The sequence below is a fragment of the Dendrobium catenatum genome, unplaced genomic scaffold (assembly GCF_001605985.2).
Source record: "Dendrobium catenatum unplaced genomic scaffold, ASM160598v2 fragScaff_scaffold_9, whole genome shotgun sequence".
Lineage (NCBI taxonomy): Eukaryota > Viridiplantae > Streptophyta > Magnoliopsida > Asparagales > Orchidaceae > Dendrobium > Dendrobium catenatum.
The window spans coordinates 1,454,888-1,471,298 of NW_021318471.1; the positions used below are offsets into that span (position 1 = coordinate 1,454,888).

General features: G+C 37.8%; 1 protein-coding gene across 1 annotated transcript in view; it reads right to left on the reverse strand.

Moving 5' to 3' along the window:
- LOC110092476 (protein transport protein Sec24-like CEF) overlaps window positions 1–13,844 on the reverse strand; it is an 83,450-nt gene extending 69,606 nt beyond the window's left edge. Inside the window, exons 1-4 of the mRNA XM_020817044.2 lie at window positions 12,719–13,844; window positions 5,593–5,829; window positions 5,383–5,457; window positions 5,217–5,315 (exon numbers count right to left, since the gene is read on the reverse strand). Coding sequence (XP_020672703.1) covers window positions 5,217–5,315; window positions 5,383–5,457; window positions 5,593–5,829; window positions 12,719–13,723 — 1,416 coding nt within the window. The 5' untranslated portion in view covers window positions 13,724–13,844. The remainder of the gene's footprint in view (window positions 1–5,216; window positions 5,316–5,382; window positions 5,458–5,592; window positions 5,830–12,718) is intronic.
- Between the last annotated feature and the right edge of the window lie 2,567 nt (window positions 13,845–16,411).

The following is a 16,411-nucleotide window of genomic DNA, read 5'->3' on the forward strand; positions in this document are numbered from 1 at the left end:
CTAAATGCAATCTTTGGAACATCCTCCTCTCCCAGCCTGATCTAATGGTAGCGAGACTTAAGATTCATCTTTGTGAACATCACTGCTCCACAGCTCATCTATCATCGGAATGAAAAACTTGTCTGGCACAATCTCCTTGTTTAAGGCCCGATAATCAATAAAGAATCACCAGCTCAAATCCTTCTTATTCACCAGTAAGACTAGGCTAAAAAGGGGACTCACACTCAGCCTTATGATCTTTGCCTCCAACATCTCTCTGATCAGCTTCTCAATATCATCCTTCTAAATAAGAGGGTAGTGATGTAGCCTGACACTAATCGATCACACCCCCTCCCTCAAAGTGATGGCGTACTCTTGCTCCCTTGGTGGTGACAATCTTTAAGGTGATTGAAAGACCTTACTGAACTGTTGTATAAGTGGATGTATTGAAGGAGGTATGTCTCCCCTCTTCTCCAATCTAATCCCCCATAAACTATGCTGCTCCACAAGAATTCCTCCTCCCATCTCATGTATAATCCTCACCATAGTTTTATGTGATACCATGGCTTTGGATATGTAATAACCAAAAATTGTGAAATGAATTTATTTAAAAAACATAAAAATTCTGAAGTAGAGAGTTATTGTGTTAGGCCACTAATAGTGTTTTTATATTTTTTTTATTATAAATAGTTTTGTTTCCCCACTGCCTATCTCACTTGATTGCTTGACCATAACGAAATTGAAGAAGGAGAATAAGATAAATGAGAGAGAAAGGTCTTTGGATCGTATTTGTCTGTCGTTCCTATTACAAATTTTGTTTTATCCATTGAAAGTGACTAATCTTTTCTTCTTGTTTTCAATTATTTTGATTTCTACGGATTTTATCTCTTTTAAATCTACCAAAAAATATATTATATCATGATTTTATAAGCATTCATCATATAGGTTTTGATATGCTATAGATTTGATCATTTTTGAACAATATGATAAGATTTTATTGCATTTTCACAAGTAAAATATGTGCATAAGAATTTCTAGATAAAATGAGTAGGAAAATAGACAAATTGAAAATGAGTTGAAAAGTGATATACTGTGATTTGACATAATAAGACTGTAAAGTAATATGTACTAAATAACCCTGCATCACCTCTAATCATCACCCTTCTTCCCTTCACCACCAGGTCTATAGTAATTTCATCCCCAGGATGACATCAGTACTCCCCAATTCCAATGAAAAGAAGTCCTCTCTCACCTGGACCCCCTATATGATCACAATCACTCCCCTACACTCTTCTACCTATCTCCACCTTTCCAATGCCCATCATCACTTCATAATACCCTATGTTCATTAATTTCACCCCCAATTGGTCTACAACCTAATTAGAGATAAAATTGAGGGTCTCCCCACTGTCTATCAACACTATCACCTTCTTGTCTGATATTTCTCCTTCCACCTTCATGGTGTGATTTGGAGTGGATCTCACTACTGAGTTCAAAAAGACTTCCGACAAGTTCAGATGCCTCTCTTCCTCCTCTACCAATGCCTCACTCCCACCTCCCTCACCTTTGTTGACATCGCACAAAGTGAGAACCTAAAGAGTTCGATCCTTACACATATGCCCCGGTATATATTTCTCATCACATTTGAAGCACAATCCTCTAGCCCTCTTCTCCTAAAGCTTCTCAATGAGCTTCTCAAAATTTCCCCCAATTCTCCCCCCTACAGGCTTCTCCTTTGGAGTCTCTCGAAGTGTACTCGGTGTAATAGCCTGTATTTTGTCGCTTACAATTTTTTTTTTTTTGGGTATCATTCTTAATTAGGCCCAATGTCAGTCATAATTTTTGTAATAACCTTTATTGCATGTTTATTTTGTGCGTTATTGATTAGGAAAGATAATTTTATTAGTGGATAAATGGACCATATTGATCAGGATGCACAAAATTGACAGAGTGCAGCAGTAGCGCCAGTGAGATCTGACAATTTGATGCAATTAGCCAGCATGCTTGCACATGTTATGAGTGATGCTCAGAGTAGACAGGTGGGATACAAGGAGTCAAAAGGGGATAAGCATCTACAGATGTTCCATAAGTTGAAGCCCCCATTATTCAAAGGAATCATAGAGCCACAGACAACAAATGACTGGTTGTTGAGGATAGAAAAGATATTTGGCAGTATGCAGTGCCCAAAGAATCGAAAAGTACCACTTGTAGTGTTCATATTTGAAGGAGAAGCAAAGAGATGGTGGATAAGACAACAACGGGAGAAACTTCAAGGAAAAATGAATGCAAAGATCACTTAGATAGAATTTGTTGTTGTCTTCAGAGGCTGGTTTGTACCTACGTCAGCCCGACAAGAGATGCAAGAGGCTTTCATGAGAATGGAGCAGGAGAACAGGACAGTGATATATTATGAGGCAGAGTTTACCGCACTGGTCAGGTATGCACCTTAACTGGTCAGTACTGCTGATGAAAAATGCTATAAGTTTTTTAGATGATTGAAGGATGAATTGAGGCATCCACTTATATCGCTCGGGATTCAAGAGTTTCGGAGTTGTTGGGGTGGAAAAAAAAAGTTGCACACATGATCGCATTTACATGATAGTGCATTTGAATTGATTGATAGTATAATTGAAATCGTACTAGCATCAATATTGATACAACATATCATAGCATACTGACATGATTCATTAAATGATAGTACTTTTTTATCGTATGTCTTAAAATTTGTTAGATCTATTTTTACTTCACTGATCATATTGATTTTATTATTTATTTTTGAGATTTTTATTGCTCGTATTAAGTAATTATTGTTATTACCTAGAACTGAAACATAAAAATTAATTTTTTATCTTGCATTGAAAGCAATGATAGAGTTTTAGTTTTATGTTGGGCTTATTAACTTATTATGTGAATTTTAATGATTTAGGTCAGGGAATGGGTCAGGATTGTGAGCAGTGATACTGATAAAGATCAAATTCTTTAAATTTTGTTTTATCTTTTATTTTTTATTCTTTTGTAGTCAAAAGCTTATGATTAATTAATGATTGTAGTGATCTCCTGGCTAGTGTAAATGACGTTTTGGTGAATAAATTATATATATATATATATATATAATTTTATTTGCTTTCACTGGTTATTGTTTATATTGATAATTTATAGAAGCTCTGGTATATTTTTTAAAATGACAAATAGAAAATTCTTCCAAATTTGAATATGGGGTGTTACACCTTGTGTTGGCCCCTTTGGTGTTAAGAAAGTGGTGGTCATTCTGTACGAGCCTCCTGAGTTGTTGCCTCTAGCCCCCCTCTCTATGTGCTTCAGGTCCTCCACCAACTAGGCTAGCTCCATAGCCTCCACCAAGTCACGAGGCCTCATCACTCTAACAGTCACCCTGATCACGGGTTTGAGCCCCTTCATGAAATTCCCCTAAATTACAGTCTCAGAAAGTCAATCCAATCGGCTAGCTAGGTACTCAAACCTCTCATAATACTCCACCACATAGCCTTCTTACATCCGAGCAAAGAATTGTTCATAGAAATCCCCTCCCCCGCTGGTTCGGAAACGTTCCAACAAGCAGTCATTGAACTCCCTCCAACTCCGAATGGGTCGTCTCATGAGTCTCCACTAGTACTAGGCCAATATCAGCTGTCGTCAATCTCTCATCCTTTATCAATCCATTGACGAAAAAATACCTCTCAACCTTGTATATACACCATGTGCATCCTCACCCTCAAAAATCGGCATCTTCAGCTTCCTCGCCCTCGGATCTCCTCTGTTCCTTCTAATTCCTCCATAATTTTTCATTCCCCAAGTGAGTGGTATCCCCCTCAAAGTATCTCAATCCTCCCTTCCATGCTCGTACCCAAACCCTTCTTGGAATTCCCCCCTCCTTTCAAAATCAATACCTCTCTAATCATAATCACTCTCTCTTCTTTCAAGATCAGCACCTCTTTGCTCATATCCAACATATACATGCCTCTCCTCATACCTCCTACATATATCCTTCCTTTGAATAGGCTCTAGCAGGGTTCTTCTTCCTTCTCCCTCCAAGATCTCCACCTCATGATCATCCCTACGATTATCAGAATTTGTATTTCATCCTACCAGGACTCTTGCCTCTGATGTCACCGTTTGGTTATGAAGATCCAACAGCTTCACCATCTCTTATTGGTCTGAGAATTTGTCCTCCATGGAGGAAATTTTGTCCTCCACTGCTTTGATTTGGATCATCTCTCCCTCAAGACTTTCTTTCAAAGTATCGAACCTTCTTGGCCAGCGACTAGAGCCTGAACAATGGATCTTCAATTCGAGAGGAAGATCTGACTCTCCCAATCTCTAGCTAGCGACTAGAGCCTAAACAAACCTAAGAAGACTACCAAATTCAGCAAACACCAATATTACCTTACCCTAAGTTTTACCATACCATTTAAAGCATGCTAATTCAGCAAAATACCCGATCAGCCCCCCTAATTTGAAAATTCTCTCCTAATCCCCTCTTAATTGATCTTGACTGCTGCAGGGCCCCACCCCCCAAAGGGAGTGAACTAATGTGGAGGCAGAAGTATTCCATCTCCAGCTATAAACATGTAAACCTGGACCGGTCCAACAGACTTTAAAGGTCTTCCTTGCTCCATGACCTCCTAAAACGTTAGCCAAAATGCCAAATAGGACCTGTGAATAACAGAAAAAATAATGGCAAGTAATAATGCAATTCCAATAATCAATGCAAAAGTCTGCATGGTGAGACATTGATCTGATGAAATGGACCTCTCTGGAATCAACATTAATAAACGCATCAGTAAAGAAAGCAAATGGATCAATAGAAGGCGTGCTTTCACCTTAATTTCTTCTTCCTCACAGTATTGTCAAGTGGCCAGCAGGCTTCCTACTAAAAAATCAGTTTTACACAGGTTTTTTTCTCTGGCATTTGTTGAATTATGCAAAACAAACCACTCTGGTTTCTTTTTAAACGCAATGAATTCACAGTTTAAAGTGTTCTTAATGGCAAGCGTCACCTTGAGGGAAAAAATCAAAAAGAGTATGTAGATTATCATTAAGAGAATAACAAAAAGGTTCCGGATAAACACTTCACCATTCACATAAGTTTCATAACGCCAAATAGATATTCCCAAAACCATTAAATTTCATTAATATGTAGTATGGTAATTACTGAAACAACAAAAGACCAGCGAAGTTTGACATAATATGAATAAACAAATAACCAAGGAAAGAATTACTTGGATAGGCTCCTCATCTGGATTTGGAATTGCCATAGGTTGTACCAACAAAGCCAATGGCATGCTAGATGTTGATAAAAGGTCTCCGCTGCATGGTATCTATGAATAGCATATGCTATTTAGAGCAAGGAAACAATTAAGCAAATACACGAAGCTGATTTCGCACCTGATTCATCGTGCATCTCATCAACCGTGGACTGCAGTTGCCAGTGTCTTTCACAATGAAATCACTAGTGGCAGGCTTTGTGGAGGGAAAATAAAAAGGAAGCGGGTCAAAAAAAGAATATAATTGGATAAAGATATATCAACTCATTTAGTCTAAGAACATAAAAAATCAATTGCAATAACTTTCTTGAAAAATTAATGGCAAAAATACCGGAGGGCTGTTCACTTGATTTCCTTGACGAGTATTAAAAACAATAACCGAGGAATCGACCATGGGTCGTGGAATCTGATTGGGATCAATTGTTGATGGAGTTGATGAATGAGACCAAGCAAGTGGTGAATTTCCCATCACTGGTGGAGTTAGAGGCCTAGGTTGGGTGAACGGGCTTGGAGGTGCACCAAACATTTGTGGTGGTGCTTGTACCATACTTGACACAGGTGCAACACCCTGAAATAAGAAACATAAGCCTCTTGGGAAAACCACATCACAATGCATAAAAACTTTAAAAACAAATATCATTCTTGAAAATGCATTTTTAAGCTTTGTTATTTAGCAGAGTGATCAAACATTTGGAAATCCATATGGAATAGCATAAATCTATTACCTTACAAGTCATCCGAGAAATGAAATGATAAACAATGAATTTTAAAAAAGAAAGTTAGGACCTGATGCAACCAGCCAACTTGCCAAGTAGCCATCATATGGGTGATCCAAAAATTTAGACATTGGGAAGATAGTTCAATTCAGAAAGCATTTTCATTTCCAAATCAAATTTAATTTAAATGATAAATGTTAAATGAAGTTGTTTCTAAACAAATGAATTGCAAAGGCAAAAGGTGTACACAAATTTTTTAGCCTTAAACATTCATAAGCATCTAAAATCCTAGAAAACGCAACTTCCCAATAACATAGGATTAATTCTCCTTAACCATCGGGTAATGAACACAATTTCACATTCCTTAATAGATAATCACAGGCCTACTTCCTGTAGTGATGAAAAATCCAAAATCAATAGCAATCGCATTTGCTTAAGGTTTGAAATTTGGTTTCTTGTAAAGGTGGGTGATTACCACAAATCTGGGTGGGAGAATCCCCAAGCATTTTATGTAATTTGCTTAAGTCCTAGAAATATAATCCATCTTAAACGCTTTAACGCTCACAAATTATGGTGCTACATCAATTGGTATAAGTCCTTCAGTCCTTCAAGGATGATTGAGTCCCTAAAACTGGGGTAAGTCAATCCCCAAACCTTTTTTTTTTTTTTACCATTTGCTCAAACACTTGAAGATGAGTTTAATGATCCCAGGCAATCTACTGCTAACTCCCAACATATGTTGGAAGAGGTGCTTTATTGATTACCATCACAAAGCTTTCACAAGGAACTGAAAGGCAAGTCAACGAGTTAGGTGCAATCATTCAACATGCCAGAGGAACTACCTGAGAAGGATTTTACTCCAAGGTCAATCTTGAAAATGCCACATCAATCATAGATCATGCAACAACCTCAACCACAGTCCATTTAGGCCATGGATTGACAAAAAAATGTGATTGAAACAGTCGACAAAAGCATTTGTGTCTGCATGCTTGACTTTCATGGTCACCGTGATCACAATTATTACAATGATTGGATTGCCTCTCTTAAATGAGTAGAAAGAATATAGTGAAAAATGAAAAGCTCAATTTGTTAGATAAAAACTCAAACATGCATCAGCTTGGTAGCAAAAATACCAAATAAGTTGTGAACAAAGAGGTTTTTGGTGTATTTCTATATAGTTTGGAATTTTATGCAGCCATTCAAGCTTACCAATTTCGGGGGACATAACTTTGTTCAAAATAAATTATGCTTTATGGTAATTGGATTTCATGTTTCCCCAAAAAAAATGCTTGTTACTGTTAAATTCAGAGAATTGGAGAGGGAAAATGCTTAAGTTTATCATACAAAACTATCTTTATTTATAGATTTATACAATATGTCTTAGTAAATAAAAAAATAACTATGAAATCATGCATAATTGCCTTAATATAATCCTTCCTAAATCAGCCACCCAAATATATACGGAGAACGGCGTGATCCGGGTGAGCCTCCCACAAAACCCCATGCTGACTGTGGAATCAAAGGTCAAGGGACGGCTGAGATTTAACAGCGTGATCCATGTGAGCCTCCCAAGGATCCCCATGCGAGTCCTAGGATCAAGGGCCAAGGGATAGCTGGGATTTAACACTCCCCCTCAAGCTGGAAAATACATACATGTCATTCCCAACTTAGTAATCAGTACCATAAAGGTATAGTTATCCAGTCCCTTGGTAATAATATTTACAGCATCAATTTCATCCTTTTCCTACACCCCATACATCTTGGTTTCACCTCCAATAAACTCCCACTGCTCTTTCTTTAGGAGCTGCATCTCTACATCACCATCATACAAAATTTTATGCAAACTTGTACTAAGATCAAAAGAATCAACACTAACATCATAAAATCTTTGATCATCTAGCCACAAAATTTTTATCATTGAACCAACAATCCTTGGCCCAGAAGCCTCTTGTACGACCTGAGCATGCTTCCATCTTGATTTTGTTTTACATGTATCTTTAACATGGCTATGATCATTAACCAAATATTTCACTATAGAGTTTTTAAAGAAGAGAACTTCCTTTAATTTCAATTATTTGCCTTCATACTCAGCATACATAACTCTTTTATGCTTCTTAGTGCTAGCAATTAGCTAGGTTTTCAATAATCTTACTCTTAACTTTTTTAGATCCACTTCTACCTCCATTACTTTGGAGCTTTTTGTTAGAATCATTCCGATATTTTTTTTTATTACCAATTCCATATTGATCATTGCTAATTGACATTTGCAATGAAGCATTTCATCCTCCTTTGCGAGAACTTATATCTGGTATTCTATCAGGTTTTGTTGTGCTTGAATACAAGCTATGTTCAGTATCAACTCTAGATTTATCATTATGATGGTGAAATTCAGCATTTTTCTTTGCAGCCATGGAATCACCATTCCCATTCTGAAAAGATCCATTATTTGTCACTGGTTTGGAAGATTTGTCTGCAGCAGAACAGATTCTTCAAGATAAAAAATTTCACTTCCTGTTATGCAGATCACTAAGGCTAGTCGTCATAAAGGAACCGCTCATATAATTTATGGTTAGCTTCATGATTTTCACCAGAAGCGTTCATTTCATTCTATATAGAATTGTCAAATTTCCCCTGAAATACAGCAGCAACAATTTTGTTGTAATCACTTAATAGAGCAGCATTGCCATTAAAAACTTAGCCAAATAAGGCTTTAGCTTCAAGGAATAGTAAACAAGCACTTTCTCATATAGCTTCTTGACTGTATCTAACAAACATGAAAGAAGTTGTATAGAAATACTTTCAATCTCCTCCAAAACAAGTGTCACAATAATCTACATTAAGGATAGGATAGTATCATAATGCTTTGACCTTATTATCTTCAGAAAATGCTGAAAATTTTTCAGTATCAAATCATCACAATCAAAATCTAACATTAAAACACATGATCGAACCATTGCAACAATTTCAAGTATTGAAAATCTCTTAGGAAATGAATTGCTTAACATCTCATCCAAATTTTTAAAACTCCAACAATCAATCCAAATATCCCCTTCCATATATCATCATCATATGGAGCATCTGGTGTTGTTATTCTTGTTATTTCACTAAGACAGAATGCGATGAAAACCTTCACATCCATGTCTGAGTGCCCCAGAAGATCCTTAGCAATCAGTGCCTTCATAACAGGCTTAACAGCAGTCAACATTAAAATAGATGGAAATTGTGCCATTCTCGACAATAAATTTTCAACTTTATCAAGAAGTAACATAAGCTATTGTAAATCGAATGAAGGAGACGACAGTTTATTCCCGATTTCATTGACCCCATCCTGCAGCATTAAATCATCATGCGACATTTGCACAGATGTGCACTAGAGAGGTTGCAGGTATGATAATAAGGACTCTAAGTTCTTGGTCCCTTGCAGGCGGGCACAAAGCCACCGACCAAGTGTTCATCTCTTCCTAGGCACGCACACAAAAAAAATTCCTGCATGACTCCTCCCACTAGGTTCTACTTCAGCGTAGGAAAGAACGCATGCACAGAGCCTCGATCTCCTTCGCACTTACAAGGGTTCCTACTCACTCCTCTCCACTCGGCTTCCAAGAAGAGACACACGAAGCAGATGACCAAGAGGAACGTCACTCCTCTCTTGATCGTATGCAGGGACGAAGACAGAGCCTGATGACGCCATTCCCAAGAGGAGGTCCTGACCGCTATCCAGATGCATGCAAGAGTAGGTCCTGCACTCAACTTATCCCGCTTTTGCTCGGTCAACAATGGACGTCACATGCAAGAACGAAGACCAAGCACGATGCCAACGTTCGCGGGAGGTCCTAGTCGTTGTCCAGATGCACAATTTCTCATCCCCGTACAGTCGCACGTATGCGAGAAGAGGATTTCGCTCAGCTCCACTCAGTTCCACCCCAAATGCATGCAAGAGGAGCGCTCCCGCTCGATCTCTAAGCAATTTTGGATCCATGAGAGACTCATGTCTCCGCTTCTTCTAACTACAAGCACAAAACAAAGGACATGAGTGATTTGGATCACTCGACTCTCGTTCGATCTCCAGCTGCAATGAAGGTTGCTTTCTCCGATATGCTTCCTTCGATTCTTATACCCCAGCAATTTCGGTAATGAAGTTCAATGGAAGGACCAGTATTCCTCATAATTCTGAGAATGAAGGCCGGTGGTGGGAAACTAATTCTGATACCATCTTAAATTCAAAAAATTGGAGAGAAAAAATGCTTAATTTTATTATACAAAACCATATCTATTTATAGATCTATACAATATGTCTTAATAAAGAAGTAAATAACTATAGAATCATGCATAATTGCCTTAATAATCATTCCTAAATCAGCCACCATAATACGGAAGGAGATGGGCGTGATCCAGGTGACATTCCCACGAATCCCATGTTGGCTATGGGATCAAGAACCAAAGGGCAGCTGAGATTTAACAACATGATCCAGGTGAGCCTCCCATGTATTCACATGCTAGTCGTGGGATCAAGGGCCAAGGGATGGCTGGGATTTAACAGTTACCTATCATAAGTTCAATGTTTTAGATAAATTCGTTGATTTACTTAGTAGAAAACCATGTCATGATATCTTGTCATTCAGAATCATCGGATTTGACATATAATTGAATCAACTAGGAATAATTTATATTTCCCACCTATTTATCAAAAGTGTAGGGGGGAAAAGCGAAAAATATTTCAATCACTAATGGGTTATATTTTCTAATTTACTCATCTTTGCATTACTACTAGTTCATTACATCTCCACTGTTCAGGTTATTCTTGAATTAAATAGTAGTGGTTTGGACAAATATTTTAAAAGAGATAAAACTTTGTATATGTTTTAGACAAAAAATTAATATATATGTAAAAAATTTGCAAAAAATCTATGACTAGCCAAAAATGGTATAGAAGAAGACATGACTTACAATTATACCAACCCATGCAAATTTTGAACCATCCCAATGTAATGCATAAGCATGAATTTTGCAGTTGGATTACCAAGCACAAAGATCTAATAACTTTATCTTTGTAAAAGTTGATCGCTTCTTTAAAATGGCTCACCTTGTTCCCTATAAGAATGGCATAGTTGCCTCCAATTTTGCAGAACTTTTCTTTAAGTAAATTTTTGTGAAGATTCATGATATGCCAAAGTGCATCACTTGGGAACGAAACATGCAATTTGTAAACTACTTTTAAAGGATGTTGTGAAAATTTCTAAATGCTTAAACAAATTACCAAGTACTTATCATGCCCAAAATTAGGGGTGGTCAACCACTCTCCTGGTGACACACATTGTTGCCTTCCAAGTGAACACCAACAACAATAGAATGAAGTCATCCCTCAAGCCAGATTTGTCTACAACACAAAATGCTGATCAAGCTAAAGTTCACATCCAAAGTGGAATATGGAAGAACACATGACAACTTAGAATATGCACCAACTTCATGTTTAATAAGAGAAGGTTGATGCAAAGGAACTAGCAAAAAACATCAAATAAGTTCACCAACAAAAAAGACAAAAAAAAAAATAGTATAAGAACTTTGAGAATAACATTGATGCACAAAATCTACAATTGGTGTAGAAATATAAAGTGGGAATGTGGCATGATGATGGTGCATTTTGAAAAGAGATATTTCCAACAAGCAACTAACACAAAGTTAACGAGAAGAACATCGATTTGTGAAGATAATTCAACTAAATGCATGCCAAATATAATTACCAGTAGGGATAGGTTATAGTCAAACATTCAACATATCATATTTGTATCCATTAACTAATGATTCATAACTAACTTGTGAAATTTGATGTTGAGTTTTATCATGGATGGGAACATAGTGAAACCAAGAACATCAAGAATTACCTTTTATGTTGGGTTTAAAAAAAGTGTAAGTCTTCTTTCAAGGGTGAATTAGTGTCTATTGTTTGGGTGTGAATTCCCAACCAAATTGTGTAAATTGCTTGACTGCCGTTAAAAGAATCCTTCCCAATCTCTTCCATTCTTATATCCAATTTGGGCCACCACGTCGACACAAATTCAGTACGTATCAAATTAAGAGACCTTGCCTGAAGTATCTAATGCAACAAGGGGAAATGAGGCATCCTATTTAACACAACTCATAGCCATAACAATTCTTGGAAGTATATATGGTAGAGAAGTAAAAAAAAAAATAGGCCCAACCTAAATAGTTTCAGCAATAACAGCAATCTTCGGGAAAAAAAAAAAAGGACAAGCTCGGAATACATAACATATCCAAAAAATTTTACATATAGAATCACCGGGCATATATAATCTAAAAACTAAATCCATTCTAGTAACCCGCAACCAGACCAATTACCCAGACGGCCTAAAATACAGATTTAAGCAAATTAACCAGCATATGATACAATTATTGCATTAACATGCACCTCTAATAAGTTCACAAGAGAAACTCTAAAGCAACAATAGAGAACTAGTTCTCTCGAACCATCCAACAAGAGAATAACATAAGCATAATCAGCACAGATGCCGAATAAGACTAAACTAAATAGCGCTTCCACACACTACTCTCCTAAATAACCAATTATAACATCAACAGGAATCAACGGATGCTCATAGCTAAAACAAGTAACAAGGCCCGGCATATTCAGCTACAAACAACCTAAACCAAACAAAATCCAGCTCCTAGAAATCAAGTTGAAGTTTAAACCATAAACAGCATGCGCATGGAAAACCAACTCACCGGGCGAGGCTGCTGCTGTTGCCAAACAGGAGGCGATCCAAATGGTGGAGCAGCACCAGAAGGAGGAAGAGGCTGCCGCATCCCTGAGTACTGCACCATCTGCGGCTGTCCCATGTACGGCAGTGATGGCGGACCTCCCATCAAGGGCTGTGACGGCGTACCTCCCATCAAGGGTTGCGATGGCGGCCCACCCATCAAGGGCTGGCGTGGCGGACCTCCCATCAAGGGCTGAGATGGCGGACCTCCCATCAAGGGCTGAGATGGCGGACCTCCCGTCAAGGGCTGAGATGGCGGAACTCCCGTCAAGAGCTGCGATGGCGGACCTCCCGTCAAGGGCTGCGATGGCGGACCTCCCGTCAAGTTCTGCGATGGAGGACCTCCCCTCAAGGGCTGCGATGGCGGACCTCCCCTCAAGGCCTGCGATGGCGGACCTCCCGCCAGGGGCTGCGATGGCGAACCTCCCGCCAAAGGATGCGATGGTTGGCCTCCCATCAAGGAATGCAACTGTGGAGGGCTGCTAACAAGAGAAGGAGGAGCCATCGGAACACCAGCAGCTGGAGCAGAAAAAGAGGAATTGTAGATCGACGGTGGCACCAAATCATTCGCCGGCGAGCCGGCGGAAGAGCTTCCGGGAACAGCGCGAGAACCCTGGGTTGGGATCGTAGGAGTAGGCTCCCTCAAAGTAGCCTGGGTAGGAAATCGGGGACCGGATACGCCAATGGATGGTGGGCCGTTGGACATGGCCGGCGGCTGCTGAAATTGGGGCCGAGTGGGAAGTGATTGAGGGGGAGGACCTGGGCGAGATCCGCCTGAGGCGGACGCGGAAATGCCGGAGAGGAATGGAGGAGGGCCGGATGGGGCAGAGGGGCGCCCGATCTGGAGATTCTGCATGGTCCCCGGGAGCGAGGAGGCTGGACTAGGGTTAGGGGATGGGTTTGCGATGGAAGGAGGATAGTAGCCGGGTCGAGGCCGCGAGGGGCCGCCGGGCGAGAAGGAGGAAGCCATGGATACCAACGAGGCGAGAAAAGGAGAAGATGAGAGGGCGGAGATCGGGATCTATATGACCTCCGTTACAATAACGAGAAAGGATGGCGGTCGAATCGGAAAGCAAGAGTTATACTGTAATGCTATGGTCGGGAGTATAGTCGCGTAACGCGTGGATTTAATATGGCGTAGGTTTGGATCGAAACTTGGGTGCGGTCGTCAGGTGAAGAAACATTCGAACTTTTTTTTTTTAAATATTTAATATTTGTTTCAATTCATGTAAATATTAAATACATAAAAGACAAAACTCACAATCTATAGATCAAAATCATCTACATCATTAAACACAGCTGAGTATGAAAGATCAGTTATAAAAAGAATTAATACATACGAAGCAGTAGCGAAACCAAAAAATTTTAAAAGGACTCAACTTTAACATTATTTCAATTGATTTTTATTTTCAAATTCAATTAATCATTTTATTATTTATAATTTTATATGCATTATAAAAAATCAATATACTCTATGAAGACATGCTTATAAATTTTATTTGATTTTTTTTTTTAATCGCTCACTGGAAGCTCTCGACGCAGGCTATTCAAAATTTCGAGAGAGAGAGTGGGGTGGGGGGCACGTGCGCCCCCTAGCCCCCTCCGCTTCTCTCTACCCCTAAGCGCAACTCATATTTATGAGAAGTTTTGATTATCAACTAAGAATTTTTTGGTTTGAAGCTTACGTATGTGATATGTATGTGAATTTATCTTAATTGATCTAAATGTCCCATAATATTAAATGAGATATATCCTGTAATAGTTGAAATTGAAGAAATAAAGGGATCATAATATTCTCATTCACGAAATTCTTTCCCAAGTCCATTGAAATAAAATTTTAACAAATTCTCATCACTACTGAAATCATGAAAAAATTCAATTCATGAACAAATATTATTCAAATCTTATGTGAACGTGAATCGTTTTAATTAAAAAAAATGGGCACTTAAATAATACATTATTAGATAAATAATAACAAGATAAAATAAAATTCAAATAAAATATTATTAGAAAAACTAATTAGATAGTTGAAGAAAGATTTTGATGAAATTTATTCAATGCTCAAATAAAGTTTGAGCTTATTAAATAATTAAGTATGATATAACAGAATTGAATGATTATTGTTATAACAAATAAATCTATACTACTATTAAGTGATTTGAGTTTTCACTCATATCAAATCTTGACCTTTCATTTTATTTCTTCAAATATTATCTTGTCCGTTCAACTTTAATTTCAACTATTATATTAATTGTTTTATTAATGTTAAAATAAATGTTTTAATCCAAATTAATCTAAAATTTATTTAAAGCACTAAAGGTGGCACCATTTCAAGTTCCATCTATGTGGTCATGCCATTAATTCCATTTAAAGTATAAAATTTATTATTTTCATTTAATGTAACCGTTACAAGTTTCATCTAGGTGGTCATGCTTTTATTTCCATTTAAAGTATAAAATTTATTATTTTCATTTAATATAATAAATTGTACATTTTCTTTTCAACTTCTAACTCTTCGTGCGAAAGATGAGGCGTCGAGGCTCCTCCCCTTCCCCCATTTTTCTTCTTATCCTTAATATTTATCTGATGTGCATAATAGTAGATAGGGCCGTCGCATCGCCGATCCGAGGATCCAAATGGTGCTGAAGCCATACCACTTAACCGAACATCATCAAACTATATGCGAGTGACAAAGAGCAATGAATCTTCTTCTTAAATTGAGTTTGAATTGAAATGGAAGATTAGTTAAGGTGAAAACGATTTAATTGAATATCTCATGAAGGTTATGTTTGTTTAGCATAAGTTTTCCTTTTAGAAATAGATTTTACAAAATTTTGCGAAAAAATCTCATATTTGAAAGTTAATTTGTTGGATTGAGCTTTAAGAAGAAGATGGATCTGAGCCTTTTGGTCATGTGCTATTATTTGAAGTATATATTTGTTGTAATAAATGATAACTCCATCCACATAGTGTTCAAGATTGATTAAGATAAGTTATAATTGTTGCGGTCTGAAAGATTCGTGGCGGTAGAGTGAGTAAACTGTTAGATAAAAGTATCATTTTTACTTAAATACATAATTATCAATCATAAGCAGCTCAAAAGGATACAAGTATGTATATTTTCGGACTATATAAGCTTTAACGTCCTAAAATAGGGGGGCAACTGATACATTATAAAAAAATGCTTGATCTAGCACGAATCTTGAGGAAAAATAGAGTTGGAAATTTTCAAAAATTAAATCTGGAAGCACCCGAACACCGATTTCAGCGAGCTTACAGTCAAACTGAGCGTCTTGGAAATACGGATCCAACGACACAAATAAATGATCGGGCACAAATGTGGAGGCAAAATTTAAATTGAAAACTTCAAAAATTCAATTTGGGATCATATGAACTCCAATTTCAGCAAACTTATAGTCGAATTGAACATCTTGAAAAGACGAACCTTAAGAAACCAAATTCAACCCAATCCGAGCCCAGATGGATCCAAATGGAATATCTGAAGCGCTGTTGGAAAGTTCAAATCACAATTTGAGTTACCAAACGGTCTCCGATTTTAACCAACTTGTACTCGAATCGAACGGCTCGACGAGACAAATCCAACGAGCCCAAGATCACTGAATTCTGACATCACTAAGGCTTTCAAATGTCCAACGAA